Source organism: Pseudonaja textilis, chromosome 1 (assembly GCF_049901715.1).
Source record: "Pseudonaja textilis isolate UNSWEBS1 chromosome 1, rPseTex1.2, whole genome shotgun sequence".
Taxonomy (NCBI): domain Eukaryota; kingdom Metazoa; phylum Chordata; class Lepidosauria; order Squamata; family Elapidae; genus Pseudonaja; species Pseudonaja textilis.
This window is the reverse complement of record NC_141990.1, coordinates 22,795,577-22,817,436: the sequence shown is the minus strand read 5'-3', so window position 1 is coordinate 22,817,436 and position 21,860 is coordinate 22,795,577. Positions and strand designations below refer to the sequence as shown.

General features: G+C 38.5%; 1 protein-coding gene across 4 annotated transcripts; it reads left to right on the top strand.

The window, feature by feature from the left end:
* Positions 1-83: 83 nt before the first annotated feature.
* Positions 84-19,362, top strand: KIAA0753 (KIAA0753 ortholog). Of its 4 annotated transcripts, XM_026708593.2 has the most exons (17): positions 84-298; positions 2,036-2,164; positions 2,961-3,534; positions 4,675-4,781; positions 4,953-5,015; positions 5,596-5,814; positions 6,664-6,832; positions 7,326-7,543; positions 7,759-7,928; positions 8,473-8,559; positions 9,893-9,971; positions 10,530-10,619; positions 12,030-12,164; positions 13,014-13,092; positions 13,417-13,537; positions 14,392-14,604; positions 18,066-19,362. In XM_026708593.2, the coding sequence occupies exons 2-17, from the start codon at positions 2,072-2,074 to the stop codon at positions 18,181-18,183; spliced, it is 2,535 nt and encodes an 844-aa protein (XP_026564378.1). In that variant the 5' UTR covers positions 84-298; positions 2,036-2,071; the 3' UTR covers positions 18,184-19,362. The 4 variants fall into 4 exon arrangements, with proteins under 4 accessions (XP_026564378.1, XP_087784636.1, XP_087784619.1 ...); XM_087928510.1 differs by lacking the exon at positions 10,530-10,619 and having other exon boundaries at positions 164-298; XM_087928493.1 differs by lacking the exons at positions 84-298; positions 2,036-2,164 and having other exon boundaries at positions 2,698-3,534.
* Positions 19,363-21,860: the final 2,498 nt, after the last annotated feature.

The window sequence follows — 21,860 nt, the reverse complement described above, 5'->3', positions numbered from 1 at the left end:
CTGTGGAAGGGCGGAAGTGTGGGAAGACAAAAAGGGAAAAGCGAAGACCAACGCCCCCCAGAGGATGGTGGCCGCCTGGGCCAAAAACTGCGAAAAGAGTTTTCAGGATTGGATTGAGGGCGTTGCGAGTTTTCCCCGCAGTTAATTGGCCATTATCGCCATCCGTTGTCCTCGAACTGTTTCAAGGCGTCCTCGAAAGCGCCGGTTGCTAAGGAAGCAAGGAGAAGGCGGGATCGGCTCAGCAGCCTGTAGCGGACCCCCGCTATGGCTCTGTAGGCTTCTTCCGGGAATTCGTCAGGTTGGTCCCGTGGTTTTTTTTTTTCTTAGAGAGAAGGAAAGGTAATCTTATCTTGATTTTTGCACTTATCTAGGCTAAGTACAGCAGCAGCAAGGCCAAAGGTCCAGCTCCTTGCAGCGGCTAACAGAACGAAAATGTATTGGTTGCTCAGAGATAGATTGCATTGAGGGGGTCCTTAGTGCTGTCTGAGCTTGATTGTCCCAAAGGTGCTTTTTTTCAAGAGGCAATTTGACTTTCTGGGTTTTCTTTGAAGAAGTTTCGCTTCTCATCCAAGAAGCTTCTTCAGCTCTGGGTGAGAGGTGAAACATCTTCAAAGAAAAACCAGAAATTTGATTTACAGACCCCATTCATGTGTGAAGGAAAAGAAGAAGGTGTGTTTTTTTTTAACCATGTGATTGCAACTCTCCATTATTGTGGAGTAATGTTAGCTTGCTCCATATATGGTGGCAGAGACATTCAGCTTTTCCCACTTTGGAGGGGGAAGAATCGTCTCCCAGCTTTTACAGAAAGGATTGGAAAAACAGAAATAGCTTATCAAATGTCCTTTTGCAGATTTTTCAGCATAAGCCCTCATGCTCGTTGGCAGTTTGGGAGGTGTAGTTTCCATGCATCCAGACACTACAGAAATAGATAAAGCTTATATGTCTCTTGGTCACTAATTGAAAAAAGCACCTTTGGGACAACCTTGACCTGGATGCTTGAGAATCTCCATGGACTCTGAGCTTGATGGTTTTTTTTGCAGATGTTTTATTACCCAAACTAAACATCTGCAAGGAAACAACCAAGCTCAGAGAGCACCAAGAACCCCTCATTTCAACTCTGATCTTAGACTATGGATAGATTACACTATACTGGGTGGATCTGATTAGCCTTCCCCAATCCTGCTTATGACATTTGGGCAGTCATAAGCAGAACAAAACTGGAACCAAAGCTGAACCATGTCTTCGTTGCCTTTCAATCCCTCTGTGATTGTCAAAGTTTGGTATAACTATAAATCATATCAATCGTGATATTTTCTGAATTTTTTTCTGGAAAGGAATTTTCTACATATGTGTGATTAATGATTTTATAGATTGTAAAGGATTTTAAAAATAATCAGTATTTTTATAAGTAATTGTAGCTGATGGTTAGGTATTTATAGTTTAATCCATTCTATTTCTGATTACAACTTTTTTTTGTTGCAAAAGATTCCTGGCTGTGTCTGCTATATTTTCAAAGGCTTTGTAAAGAAGAAGCAAACTATAACTTGTCAGTCCCTTTGCTTAATTTACATCAGTGATAGAATGAGGGCAAATTAGCCTTAATATAAGGAAGCTTTATTTCTGATTTTCATCTACGTGTTTCTTCCAGATAATTAATATTGGAAGCAAGCAGCATTTTTGTGCTGCTTTTTGTGGGACAGATGGCTATATAGGTTCACCTAAGAGTTTGTTTATCAAATTTGTATGGCTCCTCCTCTCACACAAAGTGATTCTGGATGGCATACAGTAAAACCTGTAATTAAAACATTCTACAAAACCAATTGAAAAAAATAAACATAGATAAAACAAAATGATTTCATAACTTTTAAGAAAGATAGCCTTAACACTTTTATTCTAAACATTGTAAGTGCTGATGAGTGAATTTCAATTCTAAGCAAGCTCAGAAAATTAAAATTCTTATGCCCAATTAAGTGTCTTTTAGCTAAGAAAACAATGTGTTTATGCTAATGGCAGTTTAACATTTGGTCACTTTCAGTAACTTCATAAACAGGAGCTTGAGCTTTTGAAAATTATGATGGAGCTGCGAAAAGCAACTACAACCACTATTCCTTTGGCATCCCACACACAAATGGCCAAAAGTGATACAAAGTCCCCACAGACACAGGTATTGTGCCACATCAGCATCTTCTGTGGATTTTACATGATGAAATGCTAACATGTAATAAGCTTGCCAAAATGTATTCTAGCATTGCCAACCTATCATTTTTTTAAACAAACAAATGATGTGAGGGTGCTGATTGTTAGAAACATATTGCATGGGATTTGTGTTTTTCATACTAATTATCATAAACACAGTAAGTAAAATCCTGTCTGGATTATTTTATGTTTTCTACCTTTAAATAAGTTGCATACAACCTCTTGCATTTTCCATGTATGAATTGAGGTACAAGACCTATTTAGATTGTTGTAGGTTCCTCAGAGGAATATGAGAGGAATTATGGAAATGTATGGGCCACACATGTCTTCTTTCCTTCCTTTGGCAGAGTAATTATTATTACTCCTCTAAAGTTAGTATAAGGTATATGTTGGGCTATATAATGGCTCCTTTTGTAGAGGAGCTAACAAATAATGACATTAGTATAAGGTGGATTAATTTTTTAATTAACTAATCTATTTTTTAGTCAACTGGCTTGGGAAATAATTTAAGATCCTTGTAAGCTGCTTATTCTATGCTTGTGCATAGAAACCTAAGTAGGTATACAAGCATATATATCGGTCTCCATTACCTCCTTTAATCCTCGCCACAAACTTTGTGAAGCCACTTTAACTGGTAGGGAATGATGGGTTCAGTTGTCCAATGGGGTTTTTTGTGTGTGTGGTTAAACAGAGATTTGCGTTTGGGTGATTTTAATCCAATACTCACCTTGTACCACATTGCCTGTTTTAAATGTTTGGACCAGTTGCAGTTCAGCTGGAATGCTCCTGCATTGCCTGAAAACCTGTCAGTCCACTACACCAATCCCTGTCCAATTGTCATAGAAAAGTTGAAACAGCCAGCAGCTCAGCAGAATCAAGGTGCTGGTGATGGAGCTGATCTGAGGAGCTCTGTTGAATTCTCAGTTGTATCTGAAGAGAAACTCAACTTGGCTGTTCAGCTGGCCAGAAGGGATGTGAAAAGAAAGCACCTGCAAGAGCAAGTGAAGCAACATGTCAAGATGAATAAGTGTCCTGTGGGATTTCATTGGGGAAAGGAATCAGAGAATGTTTCAGGGTTGAGAGCATCGAAGTCCCACCTGAAATATGAACACCAGCTTAGTAACCCTCCTAAGATGGAGAGGAACAGCACTGGAGCAAAAGTCCTCCTTTGTGATCCAAGTCATGTCAAGTCAGAACCAGCTTTGTCTGATTCTCCACCAACACGTGATCCAGGACCTGGGCCCAAAAAGGAGGAAGACAAATGTGCCATAGAAATCAGAAGGCTACAAAAAGAGCTTCAGACTTACATTCAGAAAATTGAATTGCTAGCAACCAAAGGTAAGGGGGAAAGCTAACTTAAATGAAGATGTAATGTAAGAAAGTAGAAGTGATACAGGCCCCTCTTTTGGCCTAACAAGCTGGTTACCTGCATATAAGTCTGTAATTGATAATGCAGAGGAAACTTCATTGACTTTGTCTGTTTCCCTCTGAATGAAGGCTTTGAATTCAGTGCAACCAGTATTCTTGTAGCAAGTCCCGAGAATTGGGTAAAAGATTAGCCTTACAGGGAAAGAAAATTGTGACAAGCAAACTGACAGCTAACAACGATGTAACTGTTGTTCCTAACTTTCAGAACTTCATTGTGTTACGTTCTTACATCTAAATGAGGCTTATAAAAAAGACTTGAGAAAGCATGAGGCTCTGTGCCTACGATCCCGCCCCATTTATCCCGCTACCATCTCCCAGTTCAATATAAAGAAATGTTCGTAATAGTAGTGCTTGACCAGGGACTATTTTTTGCCAACGTTGCTAACCAGAGCATGTGCACTTTGCAGCCAGATTCTCCCACAGACTGATTAGAGTCTTAAAATTGTAGCCCATGTGTTACATATGATTCCCTTATTCATGTTTTGAAGTCTGCAATGATATGCTTCAGCACTGATCTTGGGGAAAATAGTATCAACACAGTAACAAATCAAATGTATGTGGGCAGACTGAAACTGCTCTATTTTGCAATAATACAGTCTTTTTAATTTAATAACTACATGCTTGCTAGCATACTATGATACCTTTAGTTTCTTCATTTTTGTATCAATGTATGAAAAGTCTTCAGTGTTGTGCCTTTGGACTAATGATCTCATGTGACATAATTTCAGTTTAAGCCCACTGGTTTTGAGGCTAGTTATAAGCTGATTATTTGAACTGCAAGAATTAAAGAGAAGAACTCTTGGATATCAGTTTTAAAAGTTTAGATTTCAGACAGAAAAATGAAAGCTGTCTGAATATTGCTGACTTCTCTTGGGTAGTCTGGATCTAAGCTGCTGTTATGGGATATAGGGCATCTAATGCAGTTTTTGGAACACTTTATGATAGCTTTTGAATGGCACAGACATTTTTCTTCCTTATCTCTTCTCAATTGTAATTGTGTTATGTATTTCATGTTTTGTACACCAAATTGCTAAACTATTTTTCCCCCAGAGAGAAGTGAAATATGTCTGGATCCTGAGGAAGAACGCCGAGTCCATATTCGGAGGCAGGAACAAGCTGTGCGCTCTGCCCGAATGCTCTATGTTCTCCAGCAACAGGTCTGAACAATCTTTGGAAATTTTGGGAAGATATTCCAGACTCAAACTGGGGAATCAAAACAAGGCAGTCTGAATTAGATAGCTTGGCTCCAAATGCAGACTTTATTATGCAGACAGAGAGTTTTCCAAACTACATTCTGTTGTTAATTTATTTGTTGCCTTATCAAACAGGTAAAACAAATCCAAGAAGATCTGGAGAAGCTGAGTCCCCTTAAAATTAAACATACAAAGAAGGTGAGATGAAATTGCTTTACAAGTTTGGGGGAAACCTAAGCGATGAGGGAAAAGCTTGGTTGGAGCCTTTGGGACAGTGTTTCTCAACCTCAGAAACTTTTAAGATGTGGCTGGGGAATTCTGGGAGTTGAAGTTTTAGCAACTTAAAGTTGCTAAAATTGGAGCCTCCCTGAAAGGTCATTTTGGAGAGTAGTTGGAAGCATGAGGGTAGAAGATGACTTTTCAAACTTTATGTTCAGTGTGCTTTTCACTGAGCTGTGCGATCTTTCAGTCAGGCCTGAAGTTTGTTTCTACTTTGCGTATCATCATAGAAGTCCAATTTTTGTGATATTCCACTAGAGTCGTTCTTCTGATACAGACTAGAAATGTCTTCTCCAATCTTGGTGTCTTGGGTTGCATGGGCTTCCACCTTCAGAATCCCCCCGTGCCCATTCTGACTGGGAAGTTTGTGGAAACGGATTCCACGTATCCGGCCAAGCTGCCAAGGAACCAGTGTTTGAAGATTGGGTGGAATTGCTCTGAGTTTCTTGACAAGAGACTACTTGATTCAAGTCAGAATTCTTTTTCCTTTGTGATGCAGTCACGCGCTATGGCCAAGCTGGCAGCAGCTCACAGAGGTGCCATCCGAGCTCTGCAGATGTTTGTCACTCATTTTGCTGACCAGTCAGAGCAGCAGTCTGCCTCTGCTCACTGTAAAGAGCTGGGCAATCTCATCAGGCAGCTCTCTTTCTGTTCCGCTCGCCTCGAGATGGACTCATCCATTCCTGATATCATCATAGATCTGCTACTACAAATTGAGGTCAGGAGAGAGTGAGTTTTTTCTTTGCTTGGCATTCAAGGCAGTGTAATATAACTCTTCATGGGGAGGAACAGATTTCCATCATCAGAGAAGGCATGACCCTTTGAAATAAGTGTTAAATAATGGCATGTTTGGGCATTTGGTCTCTAAGGAATGAGCCATTGCTCTTGAGTTTCACATTGAATTGAGAATATGTTAAAGTTATCTGTATGCTACTAAAGAACTTTAACTGGGTGAAATGGTGCATCACGGGCAACCATTTTTGAACCAAGGAACCCAAATGGGCTAACTTGCAGAATGTCTCTAAATCTGTGTCTAAAATCTGGGACTCATGACTCCTGTGGATTTGAAATTTGGCAAATTTTATAAAACAAGTTATGATAAAAATTATAATAAACAGCTTATGACATGATATAAAATGTCAGAAAACATTTCCTGTGCTGATATTTATGCTACATAGTTCATTGTGGGCTATTTTCAAGGCAAATACATCTTTCCAGTAAAGGCAGGACATTAGAAGTTTTGTCATTTTTGAAGGCATTGAGGAATCTGGTGAAGAAATATCTCTAAAAGGATGACTTAACAGATCATAGGTTGTCTTGTTGTTTAAAAATCTATTGTGCCCATGGGATGAGAAATATAATTACATTATCTTAAAATTATCCCTAAATCTTATAGCAGACAGTATGTTAGCTAGATAGCATTTTTTTTCTAATTTATTCAGAGGTGGTTTTGCTTTTTGTCAGTTAAGGCTGAACATCCACCTGAATTTTGCATCCTGTGGGTTGGATTGTAGATGTTCAGGGTAAGATTTTTGTGTGTTTAACTTGATACAAATTGCTATGGCAGGATTTGGACTCTGTGTTGTCCAAAAAGGAGTCCCCCAACAAAGGGCAGGAATGGCTCTCTACCTCTCAAGTTGATGCACCAAAAAGCACCAACAGATTGCCAAAAAACCAAAAGAAATCTTGTGCGTTGGGCCGAAAAAAGTCTTCAGTGGCTCGGAAACTTCTTCCGGGTGAGTCTTCTGGGTGTTGAGTTGGAAGAACTCAACACCCTATTAATAATTCTTATATTGTGTTTGATTTCCCCCCAGAAAAATAGTAGACCAGATGAGTTGGGGATTTCTGGGTGAACTCATTGTAACTTCACTTCTGGTCCAATTGGATGGTCAGAATTGAGGAGGTTCAGAATTGAATACTTCGGAAGATGATGCTGAGGGGAAACACGGTTGTTTGGATGTTTATTATGTGAAGAGACTCCTGCTTCCTCTTAAAATTATTCCCTCTGCTTCCTATCCCTAGATCTTACTATAATTAAGTCAAACTCAGTCTGTTTGCCTCTGTTTTTAGTATGCCTCTGCTGCATACTGTTTTTTCCTGTCCCCTGTTTTAGATAGTAAGTACCCTATGATATGCAACTATTCTTACCTCTTTTTTTTTTGTAAAGTGCCATGGTCATATAACCAATCAATATGATATGTGTAATATTACCGTAACAAATTACTTTAGATGAATATCCAGAATCTGCAGTCCCATTACCACACAAGGGAATCAGTCACTGCAGCACAAGAGCCCAGGAAGACACACTCCCCGTTGAGCAAGGGGCAGTTGCACAGTGCAAGAGTGAAGCTGTAAGGAGATCAGGACCTTTGAAAGCAGGCTCTGGTTTAGAACTGAAAGCAGGAAATCTGAAGAAGAGAGGAGGCTTGTTTTTCCTCAAACCTCAGGTATGGTTTGTATAATCATCCGCTTCTACTCGTCTTCCTTGTTTCTAAGCTTAATTTTAGGTGCTGTGAGACACACTTTCTCCCCTGAGGTAATGTCTTTTCCTCCAAAATTACAGTGATTGAAATGAAGGCTTTAATAGGTGTTGTTGTGTAGGGAAAACTGCTAAAATGTGTCTGGAAGCACATATTATTTTAATGTTTTTGTTTCTCTAAAGGGTAACTGTCGACCTCCCAAAACAAAAACAGTGCAGCCTGTAGCCAAGCAAGCCCGGTTTCTAGACCCCACCGTTGCGTTCCGGCTTAAGGAGACCAAACCACCCATCCGAGATAATAGGGCCCCATGGATGCCTCCCAGTGTCAAGTCTCCCCTCCCCTCTGCTCTGCGGTAGGTTAACACCCTTGCGAGGGCAGTTGTTAGGGGTATAAACATCTACAGTGGATTATGAAGGTTATGGTGGTTCATTTATGGCAGATGGCATAATAGTTTCTCCCAAGTATAGCTTCTGGGATTTTATCTGGAGATTGAAGCATTCAGAACTGCTGTGTATTAAAATGGATCAGATGTTTGACTCATTTTGTTCAGCATGATCTTCATTCTGTAGAATTTCAAATGTTTGAAGTGATAATATGGAATGAATCTAGAACTTTCTGAATGTAAACTTAGTCACGTCCCTGTAGTCACCACTCCTGAGATCCTTTTGGGTTTGTATACTACAGCAGTTGTCAACCTCTTGTGAGGAGACCCTAATGTTCTTTGGAGACACATTCCTGTCCCTCTTTTGGAATGCTTGAATAAATGTTCATTCACATCAATGTCAATAATTCATTTATGATGTGGAGATTTATAATTGGTGCCAGTGGGATGGCAAAAGTGACAATAAGCTTGTCTTGTTATTTTTCTTCTCCCACTTAAATTCAACATCCTGCAGGCACCTGGAGAAAAATCCTGAAAATCCTGAGCCATCTTTGGAGATAGAGACAAAGGAAAAAGAAATACCCGAGAAAGAAGTACCCAGGTAGGCCTGAAAGGGAAGGTGGAAGGTTGTGTATTTTAAAATAGTTACATTTTAGGAATATTTCTCTTTCCTCCTTCTCTCTCCCTGTCTCCCTCCCTGTGCCTTCAAATATATTTTTCATGCCTGGTCAAATCCTTGCAATTTTCTTGGCAAGGAGTTTTGGAAGTCATTTGCCTCTTCCTCCTTCTAGGGCTGAGAGAGAATGACTGGCCCAAGGTCATCCAGCTGGCTTAGTGCCTAACATGGGAATAGAACACACAGACTCTCGGTTTCTGATCTGAGGCCTTAACCACTATATCTAACTGGCTCTTTCTCATAGATTCATTTTTTTCTCTTTGTCCCCAACAAATATCATTTGTCATTGTAAATTTGGACTGAAACGTGGAAGAACATTTACTTTGGAAATAGATCTGAATTTGGCTTTGTTTCCTAGACCAGTGTAGAATATAGCAAGTAAAGGAAAACTACCTATGAGAAAAATGTGCCAATACCCCAGATTTTACATCCTGACAAAAAAGAAGCAGTTGGAATGATTTACCAAAATTATGAGAGAAAAGGAAAAACTCTGGTTTGCTTCCATCATTGCTTGTTATTTATTAGTTGAACCTAAGAAGGCAGAGTAGAAGTACCTATATAGGGCAGTCTCAACTGCCATGTTTTCATAAAAAGCTGTGTATACATTTATCATGTGTTGCTTTCTTTGAAAACTATATGTAAAATTAACTGTAAGTCCTTACATCTGCTTGCCACTTGACCTTGACTTATCAGATGTCAAGAGTAGGGCAAGATTTCGCAAGAATATTGCAACAAAAATCTCACCATCTTTCATTACTAAGATTTCAGATCAAAATAATCTCCTGACATCATTATTTCATCTCTTTTGACAATGTTCTATATTATAGTCTTCAGTATTAATTTGGATAGGAACATATGTGATGATCAAGGGATCGGTTGGCTTTTCAGTTTTGGAAGAGGCTTCCAGTTTCTGTGCTTTTGAGCTGTGGGAAGAAACTAGGAGCTCCCAGTTCCCTGGGTCTGTTTCTCCTTTTTTTTTGTGTGCTCTTCTGCATTTGGTGAGGAAAGAATTAAAAACTGGCATATATTTTGCTGTTTCAGTCTTATCTCTCAGGAATGCAAATGGGAAAGATTTTAGGCCCTTCCATATTATTAAAAGCGTGCATCCTGAAAGACATAGGCTTCAGAGTGCCCAGTCTGGAGAGATGCTGAATTATGCTGTCCTATTATTGTTTGTGCGTGTTCTGTTAGTCACATTTTTAAAAGATGACATGAGTCATCAGATTGTCATTGTGCTGTATTGTTTGAAAAATTTCAGGGATAATGCTGCTTCCCCAACAGAGGAGGTAGAGGAAGCTGATCCTGAGGGTCTGGAGTTTCTTTTGAAAAAAGCGCAGGTAGAGTATCACATTCTTCCTCTTTTCCTTTTGATTTTCTTGACATATTTCCTTGGTGATAAAATGAAGAAATAACTTCCTCCTTTCTTTCTAGAACTTTTATTGAAGAACACCCCAAGGCTGGATATTTCAAATAAGTTGAGTCTGACTCAACTCTTGCTTCCAAAGTCTTACCTCTTGTTATCAGCCAGGACTGCAAATAAAATTGTTTCCTCGGCTAAATAGCAATAGCACTTAGACTTATATACTGCTTTACAGTGCTTTACAGCCCTCTCTAAGCGGTTTACAGAGTCAGCATATTGCCCTCAACAATTTGGGTCCTCATTTTACCCACCACAGAAGGATGGAAGGCTGAGTCAACTTTAAGCTGGTGAGATTTGAACTGTCGAAATTGCAGGCAGCCAGCCAGCAGCCATCAGAAGTAGCCTGCAGTACTGCACTCCCTAACCACTGTGCTACCATTGCTAAATGCAAGAAGTAAGACTTATAAGGCAACAACTGAGTCATGCTTATTAGAATTGATTCATTAACTAGACTTATATCCTGCTTTTCACATAGGAGCTCAAGGCAGCACACACAGTCCTTCCTTTACAGGGCAATGACGGCACTCAAATAAGGAAGTCTGAAAATTTTGCCTTTCTTTATGAGGTACTTAATGTGTTTATTTCCCTCTCTATCTTTTCAAAAATGCCCGTAAATTTACAGATGCTGTAGGGATATGGTTGCCAATCCCTGCATTATATGATTGGGCAGACCTGGGAGAAAAATGGTACAGAAAAGTTCAGTTGTCCGAAGTAGATGTTGAATGTGGTTATGGGTGAATTCTTTTTCTCCATTGCATTGGATGCCATTGAAATACATCACAAAATCTCTGCGAAACCATCTCTCCCCACCTCAATTGTTGAGCTAACTGTTAAACAGTTTCACATTAGGCATCCAGGGTGTGATAATTTATGCAAGAAGTGTCAGACTTTACAAAGTAATTAGAAAAAGCGCCAGACTTTTCTTCCTGCTTTCTTTTAAAATGGGTTCTATATTTAACCATCCCTATTCCCTAAGTAATTTAGCTTTGCAACATTGCTCCAAGACAGCATCTTGACAAAAATAAAAGAGCTTTAAAGTATTCTAAAGCCAAATAAATTTCACCATAGAGACAATTCCACATTCTCAGTTTTAGTTTTTTTTTCATTTTTAATATTCTGTAAGGCAAAAAAACCAAAATACAGGACAATAACCCAGAACAATATATTTCAGTGTTTAATCATAATTTTCACATAACAATATATTTATTAAAATTAAGAGTTAGCATAAGTTATATAATTATCCTTTTTTGTTGCAGCATATTGTGGAAATAGTTGTTCTCAGGAGACTAGGCTGGTTCCCTCTGCTGGTTTTCCACAAACCTTTACATTTTTTCAGAGTCTTCCCTTGATTTGAGTTGTTGTTACCAATTTTCTTTTCTTTCAATTCTTCCCGTTGTGTTTTTCTTTTTATATGGAGTTGTTTTATATTACATTTTTCTATGTGCTTTGCCAAGAGTCTAATAAAAACGTGGTTCATACTTCTGCAAAATCATTTGAACTTTATCAATAGCTTTTTCTGAAAGAGCAACTGACCATACTTTAGTGTGTCAGTGATCCAGTAATAAATTATTTGTGAATGATTATTAATTTTGTAGCTAAGGGTAAAAGAGCTGCTGAGAAACTATAAATGCTCTTAAACCAAGTTCATTTTGTTGGCCCTTCTAGCAGAAAGTCTTAATTCAGACTGAAGTGATGTCAGCCATCTTGACTAACTGATATATCTTTGTTTCATTAGAAGTTAAATCTCTTCTTGGAAAGAAAGATTGGTTAGGGGGGATCTTTGTGGTATAACCATTCAGTACTGGACACTGGGAAAGTACAATGTACCTCTAATACTGTAGAGTGCTACAATTCATGGAACATGATTTGTGGCTTGGCTGCTCTCATTCTCCCAGTGGTTATTTGGTGTATGGGCAGATAGTTTTAGAGAACACAATAAGCTATTCTCTCTCTTCCCCCACCCTTCTCTCGTTAGGATGCAACAAGCTTACCAGGTATTTCTTTGGAGGATTGCCACCTGGAACCATGCAAGAAGGTGGAACATGAGGGCCTTTCTGCACTCAGCATGTCTGACCTGGAGACAATGATGAAGAGGATGGAGGAAATAGAGGTACATTCATTTGTTCGTTGCGTGTGCATCAGTTTATTGAGCTCTCAGGAGTCAAGCACTTCAAGCACTGAGTTCAAGGAATATCTTGAAATCTACTGTATTTTGCTGCTATAGGTGCTGTATTTTGTCACTCTACCAGAGGAAAAACAACCTATTTGTTGTGTGCCATCTGGCATTTTTGCACGAGAAAAATGTGGAGAAATAGTACAGGTTCTACTCTATCCTTTCTTCCATCTTCTCCCAGTCTGACATTATTCAGATGTATTGGGATTGTAATTCTCAGAATTCCTTCTCAATCAGCATAGAGTGCCAATTAGGGAAGGCTGCCTTGTGCCAAAATTTGTGCCTTACAAATTTAGGGCTTGCTCTGTTCTTTACTGAAGATTCCTTGAGATTTCTGATGGTTTTACTTGGAGATACCCAAACTGTTAGAAATGTAGAGACATTCATTCTGGTCAATACTCCCATTTCTCTTGCCTTCATTCATCATCATAATTTAATCCCCAGATTGGACTCTTTGGAGTTATACAATATGATTTTATGTTTCTTTTCTAATTTTGTTTTTCTCTCTTTGTAAGCTGCCCAGAGCCCTGCTAGTTTGTGGCAGCACATTAATGCTGTATATTTATTGTAACCTGTTCAAAAAGTATTGTATAAAAGTACCAGAGAGAGAAAAGATAATTTCTCCCATTCTGACTTCTCCATTAATTCAAGTTTCTCACTGCATGAAAGTAGAGCAGTTTGCTTTACTAGAAGTCTTTTAATCTGTCAGTTTCCCAGTCTTTCCCAAACCCAGTCAAACTAACTGAAACATTTGATTAATACTGGGTTTATCTTTGTATATTGAAGCACTACCAAGAAACTGTGCGCAGACGATACAATCAGATTGCTTACGCTGATGTTGATTTTTGGGTCCAGGAGAGCAAAGGTGAGCTTCTGGTTTGGTTTTGGATTTATAAGAAATAACAGCTGAGCAGTGGATGGTTCTCTTTCATTCCCTGGTTGTGAGTATATATTTTTACATTTTTAATATATGTATATTGTAGAGGTGAAGGAAACAGACATGGTTGATACTATAACATAGTCTTTTGGATAAACACATTGTCAGCAAATAAATATTCCATAGATTCTTGGCTTATGTTTCTATAAAAATATGTTAATTTAATGGGGAAGATGTAATTTGAAATACTGTGGGAGCTTGTCTACTCTGCTATTGGTGAGGTAATTATTTTCTAACAATTCCTTCTCCTAGAGGAAGAGTCTGTAGTAAGAGACCAACAACCTGCAGTTGTTCACCCCATCCAGATAACAAAATTAGATAATCACAAAGAGCCACAAGTAGCCATAGTATTGGAAAAACCCTTGGATGCCAGGTGAGATTTATCAGTTTACTGTGCTTAAACAGCATCATCTTTGTTTATGATAAAAGCGGATTTGCCCCGTTGGCTAGACTGTATGGAATGTTTAGGAATAATCAAATTATGAAGTTATCACAGGGCAGCAATAATATTAGTATTTCAGGAAAATGAAAATAAGGGAAGGCTTAAGGATTCTGGGAATTAGGTAGATAGGAAAATTAGTTCTAAATAGACTAAGACAGTTGCATCTAGCCCACCATTTTGTTTCACATGATTCTTCGGAGAAGTTTATGAACACAGCAAAATCAAATTTTTCAATGTGAATAAAAATCAGGTGGGCTGAAGTGAAAGAGAAGCAGTTTTTCTTTCTTTGACTTTTACCTTCTCACTGAAACTTGCTTGGCTTTATCATTTTCTTTAATTGTTTTGGGAGACAGATATCTGAGGTCTAAAATCAGGGCCTGAAGTTACACAAGAAATGGGTTAGAAAGGAACAAGGATTAGGGGAAGAGAGCATTTAAATAAACTTGGGGTGACAGTAGATGGTTTGTTTTGAGCTTAAGTGAGCCTAAGAAGAATAAGCCAAGCTTGCGAAGGAGGCAGAGGACTATAGAAAGAGTTAACAGCTGTACTGTGGTGAGATCCTATTGGTTTTAAACTGTGAATTTGATTTGGGGGTTCTAAATCCTCTATATAGCAGGCTCAGGGGGGAAAATGGAGGAGAAGTCAGTTGCCATCATGCCCAGCCTGTTTGCTTCTCGTAGGTGTCAGTCATAACAGGACCATCTCAGTTAAGTAGAGGCTTTTGGCCTGGTCCAAATTTTAGGGCTTATTTTTTTCCTAATCCTGGTTGTATGTTGTGCTTTCAGCGCTATTGATGAAGATCTGTCAGAGCCCCAGAATGGGACTCTGCAGTCTTTTACACATCACATCCCCCCACAGAAAGAGTCTGGCATTTTCCTCTCAGTACCGAAACATGTTCTCCAAAACCTCTGTGATTATGATGCCCGATACCGGCAACACCTGAAGGGTATTTTCCTTGAAGAGGTGGGGCAGTTTAACCCTTGGAACATTGCAGAGAGGTATGGGATGCTTTCTTTCTTTGTATCTTGTGGAGGGATTTGCTTCTTTATTTCAAAAGCCCACATTTCACTGTCAAAAACAGAGTTCCCTTGGCTGGGGAATTCTGGGGGTTGGAGTCCACACATCTTAAAGTTTGCTAAGGCTGAGAAACACCAAGTTAGAGGTTGAAGAGAATTGTGTTGTGGATTCTTTTTAGAGCCACTAGGTGGCAGTCCATCTCCTTCTGTTTTTTGGTTTTTCTGCCTTTGTTTTTCTCTGGCTCCTTTCACAATTTTCCAGTGGGGCAAAAAATAATTGCTTTGTCTAGTTAGAATATCATTTAATTTTTCAGAATAGTTGCGTTCTTCTTGGATATCTTATCACCTTCCTTCACATTTGTTGTCGAGTAGCTGCTCTCACACTTTCTACTTCTTTCCCCAATTACCACAGCTAATGTTTTTGTTTCTTCAAGCCCAGTGCGACACAGGATCTTTTTAATTCCTGATTCACATATGTGCAGAATCCCTTTATAGTAGGGTCAGGACTGTGGTGCACCAAGGGAGGGGTGAGGGAACAGTTCCCCCAGGTACAGGCAATAAGAAGGATGCTACTGAAGACATGAGGTTAACAACGGGGGTCAAATGGGGTTGCTGCTGCCTATGCCCTGATCAGCTATTCGACAGTTGGCTGTGCATCTGTAACAGAGGGCAAAATTTGCATCTTCAAGTCAGTTTTGACTCTTGGTGATTGCCCCTTGCAGTTTTCTTAGCAGCATTTTTCAGAAGTGACCTGCAGGCTCCTTCTTGCTAGTTGTAGGGAATGGTTTTGAGGGACAGGAGGAAAAGAGCTGCTATCAAGACTATGATCAGAAAAGAAAACCTTGAGTCCAGAATGGAACTGAGCAAATTAAGTACCACAGTCTTTTTTTTTTGTTTCAAGTTTTCTATTTTATTTTACAATATATCCATATCAATGTGTGAGCAGTGTGGCACCTGGATGTCCTACATTTTAGTACAAATAAAAATAGTGATATTAATCATATTAGTTACATTCCTCAAGCTTATGTAGTTCTAGTGTTAATACACATATTTGTATTAGATCATACTTTCATTATTTAATTATTCAGTGTTTCAATACGTTATTCCAGTGCCAATCACAATATTGTTGAAACATACATAATACATCATTCAATTTTAATCTTCCCTCTTACTATTACTTTTGTCTTATTGTATAAAAATGTCTATTCTAATATTCCCCCTCTCTCTTATTTCTATCCCTATACTAACTTTTAATCATGCCACCATTATATTTAAAAACAAATCCTTTCTATCCGTCATCTCTTCTTTGCTTTAAAGCTTTAATTGTTCAATTTTTAACTTGCCTCCCATATTCCTCTCTTGGATCTTTACCCCTATCTGCATCTACATCCTGACTATTCATTTTAAACATTTCTCCCATCTCTGCCCTTTTCCATTGTCTAGCTTTCAAAATATCTACCCATGCCCCTATCTCCCTTTCAAAAATTCTTCCTGCATCTCCGGTTCCCTTTTTAAATCTCTTAAAATGTTTCCCCCTTGGTTTATTTCATCAGTCATTGTTGTTTTTGTTATTGTCTCCTTCTTGTCTTGTTTTGTTTGCTGGCTAATCTGTTCTGCTTTTTCATCTGCCCTTTCAGTTGGTTCCTCCTTTTCCTGAGTATCTTGGTCACTCATTTTCCTTTGTATAATATTTTCCAGTTTTTTGTCTATACCATGCATTAAGTTCTTCATCTCCTTGTGGTTTCAGAATGTCCTTGATGCTTTGAAACATTGACACCATTTCTTCCCAACTTCTACTCATTTCCTCCTGATGGAGCATCTTGTCTTATTTTAATAAGTCCCGCTCTTGTCCAATGATCCAAAGCCTAAAGTCACTCCCCCCCAAAATTCAATGTTCACAATTTTTTTATATTTCATAGTTAATTAATAATATTCCTTTAGATAATCCCAGAAGCTTTTCAGAACCTCCTTAAATCCCCTTTGTGCATTCAATCTTGTATTAGAGCATTCAGGGGTCTCTTTAATGAAGACATCTTCCTTATTCTCATATTTAAATCTCCAATAGTCATATATCCTTGTCAGAATTTTCTAAGATTTAAGAATGTGTTATACTTTCCTTTCATCAGCAGATGGCACAGTTTAGATTTCAATGTTAACCAGTTTTAGTCAAATAATAAGTCAAAATATAGGAACAAAGTTAGTTTTTCAGGTAAATAGTTCCAGTATTTTTAAAATGCCTTTCCAAAACAACACCTGCTCAATTTAAAAGTCCAATTTTCTGTATTTTTGAAAGGTTTTTTTTTGCTTTTCTCCCCTTGATTCTTTTCTTTCAATTCTGAAGTTTTTCTCAAAGTGGTTTGTCGCTTCTTTAACAAATAGTTGTGAGCTTCTTTTCCTGGATTTTTTCCTTTTGGGGTTAGGTTTTAAATAGAAAAGAATCCTCTCACCCAGTTTCAGGCACTGTTCATTAAATCTGCTCCAGCATCAGTCTTGGGTGTTCCTCAGCTGCCCCAGCTTCATGGCAGCCATGTTTAGGCTGCCTCTTCTCATCATCATGGCTGAGAGGAAAAGAAAACCCTGGGACAGCAGGAGAGTTGCGACTCTCCACAGTTTCACAGGGCACCCCTCTTTGCTTCACTGCCCCTATAGGGTGGCTTTGGTTTCTTTTGGAGCCCACCAATGGGGAGAACTCTGCATGGGAATATGGAGACCGGCTCATGTCCAATTTCACTGTGACGTCAGCCAGAAGTCTCTAGGGCACCACAGTCTTGAAACCAGGAGATTATGAGTTCTGGTCCTGCCTTAGACATGAAAGTTGGCTAGGTAACTTTGGGCCAGCCATTTTCTTCCAGCTCACCTCACAAGATAGTTGTTGTGGAGAAAATAGGAGGAGGAAGGAATATTAGTTACATTCGCCTCCTTGAGTTATTTATAAAAATAATAAAGGTGGAATTAATTTTTTTTAAAGCCCAATGATATGAGGAAACATCTAATGCAATACTCTGCAGTTCTCAGAGATAAAGAGAGGGAGGGATAGAGTGCATTCATGCTTGAAATATGCTGTTATGGTTTCTTTATAATAGCAGTAATATTGGCCTGCATCAGAGGTAGTATTCAGCAGGTTTTGACCAGTTCTGGAGAACCAGTAGCGGAAATTTTGAGTAGTTCGGAGAACCGGCAAATACCACCTCTGATTGGAGATTTTACAGTTTCCTTCCCCTGCCACGCCCAGAGAACCAGTAGTAAAAAAAATTGAATCCCACCACTGGCATGACTTTGCTTTCCTAGTCTGGTCTATCTTTGAAGGGCTGAAACCAGGACCTAGAGCAATGATGGGAGAAGGAGGTCTATGTACTGCTGCTCTGGATCAGGTTGTAGGATGTTGTAGAAGCTTTGGAACACGGATCTTGGCTGTTGAACTACTTCCATTTCTTTCCTTTCAGCCTGGCAGAGGAGCTGACAGAGGAAGTGTTGACAGATGTAGCTGCTGAGCTCCATGGCTTCTGTGAGGACTATGCAGAAGCTGTCTTCACTTCAGAGTTTTTACAGGTGGCTGAGTAAGTGGCCTTTTGAAGAACATCTATAAACTGGGCCCTTCAATGAATACTGTTCAGTCGAAAGATTGAACCTGACAAAGACCAGTTCTCAGGAATGAAATTCATGTATTACTTTTTATGTTCCTTCTTGGGAAGGCTGCTAATGGCAGAATAAATAAATAATGTTGGGAGAATTCTGGTCCTTGAAAGCCTGAAAAACACTCCCACTGTTCCTTTAAATAAATGTTATGCATTCCAAAGCACCTTTTCCCAATCATTTTCAAAGCATGCACAGCCTTATTGTCCATTTCATGATTCATTTGGGCTGAGTATTTGACAAATTATTCCCCTCCAAAGTTCTATGTCTTATAGAAAGGGTCACTAGTTTTTTGGCAGAGTTCTTATAGTGGCAGCCATCTTACAAGAATGTTCATTACTCAAGGGCTGAATCCAGTTAGTTCAGGCAGTGATAGAAAATGCCAGCTTTGTATAGTGGAGAGCTCACTCTTAGAGATACTACAAGTTCAGGTCCTGGATTCTCTGCTGCTGATGTTGATAACATAGTACCTCATTTTACTGTATTTCAGGTAATAAAAAAAAGTAGGTGTCCAATATTTGAGAAAGTCACTGACCCTGAGATTCTACTCTAGTTTTTGTGAAAACGATAACTTATAAAATGTCCAAAAATCTGTGGAAACTCTGCTTTTACCCTGTCAGTGGCTAATGGCAATCCTGAGGTTTGGTGAAAGATTTCCAGTGGTATCCATATTACCAGGTTGAACTTTGGATGTCATTTTTTCCTCTTCTATTCAGTTTGATTTCAGTCAGTCTTGTTTAACTTTTCTTGGGGGGTTGTGGATCAAATAATTATTGCCATTTGATCCTGATGTCTCCTAACCCTATCATTTCTGGTTAGTCTGCTGTATTTCATTGTATAGAAGGAAGAGTTATGCATGTACAGCACCGGTTTTCATCTGAATTGTCCCACTGAAAAACTACTTGAGACTGAGACAATGGGGAGTTTCCTTAAACCAGCTTCTTTTGAAAATAAAAATTAAATATTTATTTTACTGCTGCTGTTTGACTAGCCATACTTATTTTGTATACAGTCCAGAGGGTTTTGTACGATAAATCAGTGCAATTCATACTTGATTACTTTTGTTTTTCTACATAAAAATTATTAAACCAGCTTAATGTACTGAAATGTTTTGTGTAAAGTTTTTTTTTCTAATTGCATTTTTTTGTAATTTGTGTTTATAAAAATGAATTCTTAAAAGAGGAAAGCAGAAAGGCTTCAGTCACTGTGTTGCACAAATTATTAACCCGTTGGTTTTGAATTGTCTCAACCGTGACCAAAGTGATATTTGGGGGGGGGGGCAGAGGGGGGAGAACTGCTTGGCTTTACTTTTTCTTTGTATTGCTAATGCCTTGCTGGAAGGTCACCAAACATCAGCCACTTGTGGCTGCTGTAGATACAAAGCCTGGGACATCCTCGGCTTTTTGGCAATGCTCAAGCGGCTGCAAATTAAGGGGATCTTTTTCTTTCCTTTGAAAGAGTGAAATGGACAGTTGGCTCTTTTTTTTAAAAAAAGGTGTGTGTGTGTGTGTATCAAAGAAGGAATTTCTTGGGGCATTTCCTACCCCCAATACATGGCAGCAAAGCAAAGAAGGGAATATTTTCCCCTCAAGGGATCAACTCAATTTGAATTAGAATTGACTATCCCAGGGGTATCAAACTTGCAGCCTTGCAAGCTGGGTGCATCATGCGCTGGCCCTGCCCACCCCCCACCCCATTTAGCAAGGGTGGGGAGTTGTGATACGTCACATGACAACAACGTGTCATTACGAGTTTGACACCCCTGGACTATCTGTATTCATGAATCTCAAAATAATAGGCATAATAAAGGCTGTATTATTAATTTGTGGAAGCAATAGACAATTAATTTGTGAAAGCAATTGGGGCATTATTAGTAACATTACATTTGTACCCCACATTTTATTTATAAAGCTGCCTAACTATGGTGTGCATGAGTTTATTAAATTTATACTCCACCTTTCTACATACACCTATAAGCATTCAAAGCAGTTTAAAATATAACAAAATATAAATTACAAACCATAAGGAAAATCAATACCATCAAATTTAAAGGTAGTAACCTTAAAAACAATCCATAGCAAAAAAAAAAAGTACTTTTGACATTTTATAAACATTTGACAGACTGGGGACCAAATATACTTCCTTGAAGACTGTTGTATTCAATCATATAGAAAAAGCCCCTCTCCTCTGTACCTAATAGCGGGGTTTCTGACATTAGGGGAATCTTTCAAAGGGCCTCTCCTAATCCAACATTCATAGTAGGAGAAAAAAGTCCATCAAGTGATTAGTCTTAAGCAAATTACGAGTTTAAAGATCAATTGCAGCAGTTGTGCCCAGTAGGCCACTGGCAACCTGCACAGAGCTTTCAAAACAAGCATTAAGTGATCTTATAGTTAGCAGTCTGGCTCATTGCTTTATTTTTAATCAACAGCATCTTCACATTGGAATTCATTTCATTTTATTTTTTCTCATCCAAACTCTTACTGGAGATTAGACAATCAGGGTCTTGATTATTTCCTTGAATTGGATGGTATAAAGTTGCAGTGGTAGATATCATCACCAAAGCAGTTTCATTGTGTATCTCAAATGGAACGCCAACCCAAATTGGTTCCAGATAATTATTTTCATAAAAATGCATCTTGACCTAGTAGTATCTTGATCAATTGTTCCAAGAAAAGAATATTTGACATTGGCTTTAATTACTGGCTTATAATTACAACATTTTCTGTGATAAAAAGGAAGAATTTTTAAATCCTGACATTGGTGGAAATACATCCCACACTCCAGGTGGCTGTAATTAGCTTGGTTAATCATGTGTCAACCTATCATAGTCAGTCTTTGTTGGAATCCTTACAGGCTGTGATTTCCCCACCTTGCATACATATATCATTCATACCTGCATTATGCAGCTTGTAATGTACACTTAATAATTGCTCAATTATAAATTACCTACAGAAATAAACATCAAATTTACGATCTTAATTCTCCTACTTAATTGCTCCCACCAAAAAACTGATTAAAATAGAAGAGACTATAAGTCAATGTTTCTCTGTTTTGGTCACTTTGAGAAGTGTAGACTTCAACTCCCAGAATTCCCAGCCAACAATTCACACGTCTGAAAGCAGTTAAGATTGAGAAACATTGCTGTAAGTGAATTTAGCCATCAGTTCAAGGTAAAAGACTGGATTTCAAGTAGCACTGTTCCCCAGCTGTTGAAATTAATATTGATGGGGAGATGCTATGGAGTGTAGAGATAGTTGATTGTGAATAGATTAAATGAACTAAATTAACTACCTTCTTTTTCTCCTTGAATTGTACTAAGGTGGAAAAATGTGTTCATCTGGACAGCCATTTTCAATTATTCCAATTGCAGTATTGTTGTTAGAATTTAATAAATTAAATTAATAAATTAATTCTAAATTATTAGAATTTAATCCCCTTTTTAGAAAGGAAATCTGCTTCCTGGTCAAAAATAATATCTTCATCTATCAGAATGGGGAATTTAGCTATTGATATTTGGGTCTTAGTTCTCATGTCTACCCAGCTGTTCTAGATCCACCTTTGATACAGTAAGGTTAGTCTGGAATGAAATATCTTCCTGTTCA

Coding starts and splice junctions, on each gene's coding strand:
- KIAA0753 (XM_087928493.1), top strand. CDS start 2,838: ATGATGGGTTCAGTTGTCCAATGGGGTTTTTTGTGTGTGTGGTTAAAC. Junction 7,544..7,758: donor TGTTTTTCCTCAAACCTCAG/GTATGGTTTGTA, acceptor GTTTCTCTAAAG/GGTAACTGTCGACCTCCCAA. Junction 10,620..12,029: donor ATTTTGCCTTTCTTTATGAG/GTACTTAATGTG, acceptor TTCTCTCGTTAG/GATGCAACAAGCTTACCAGG.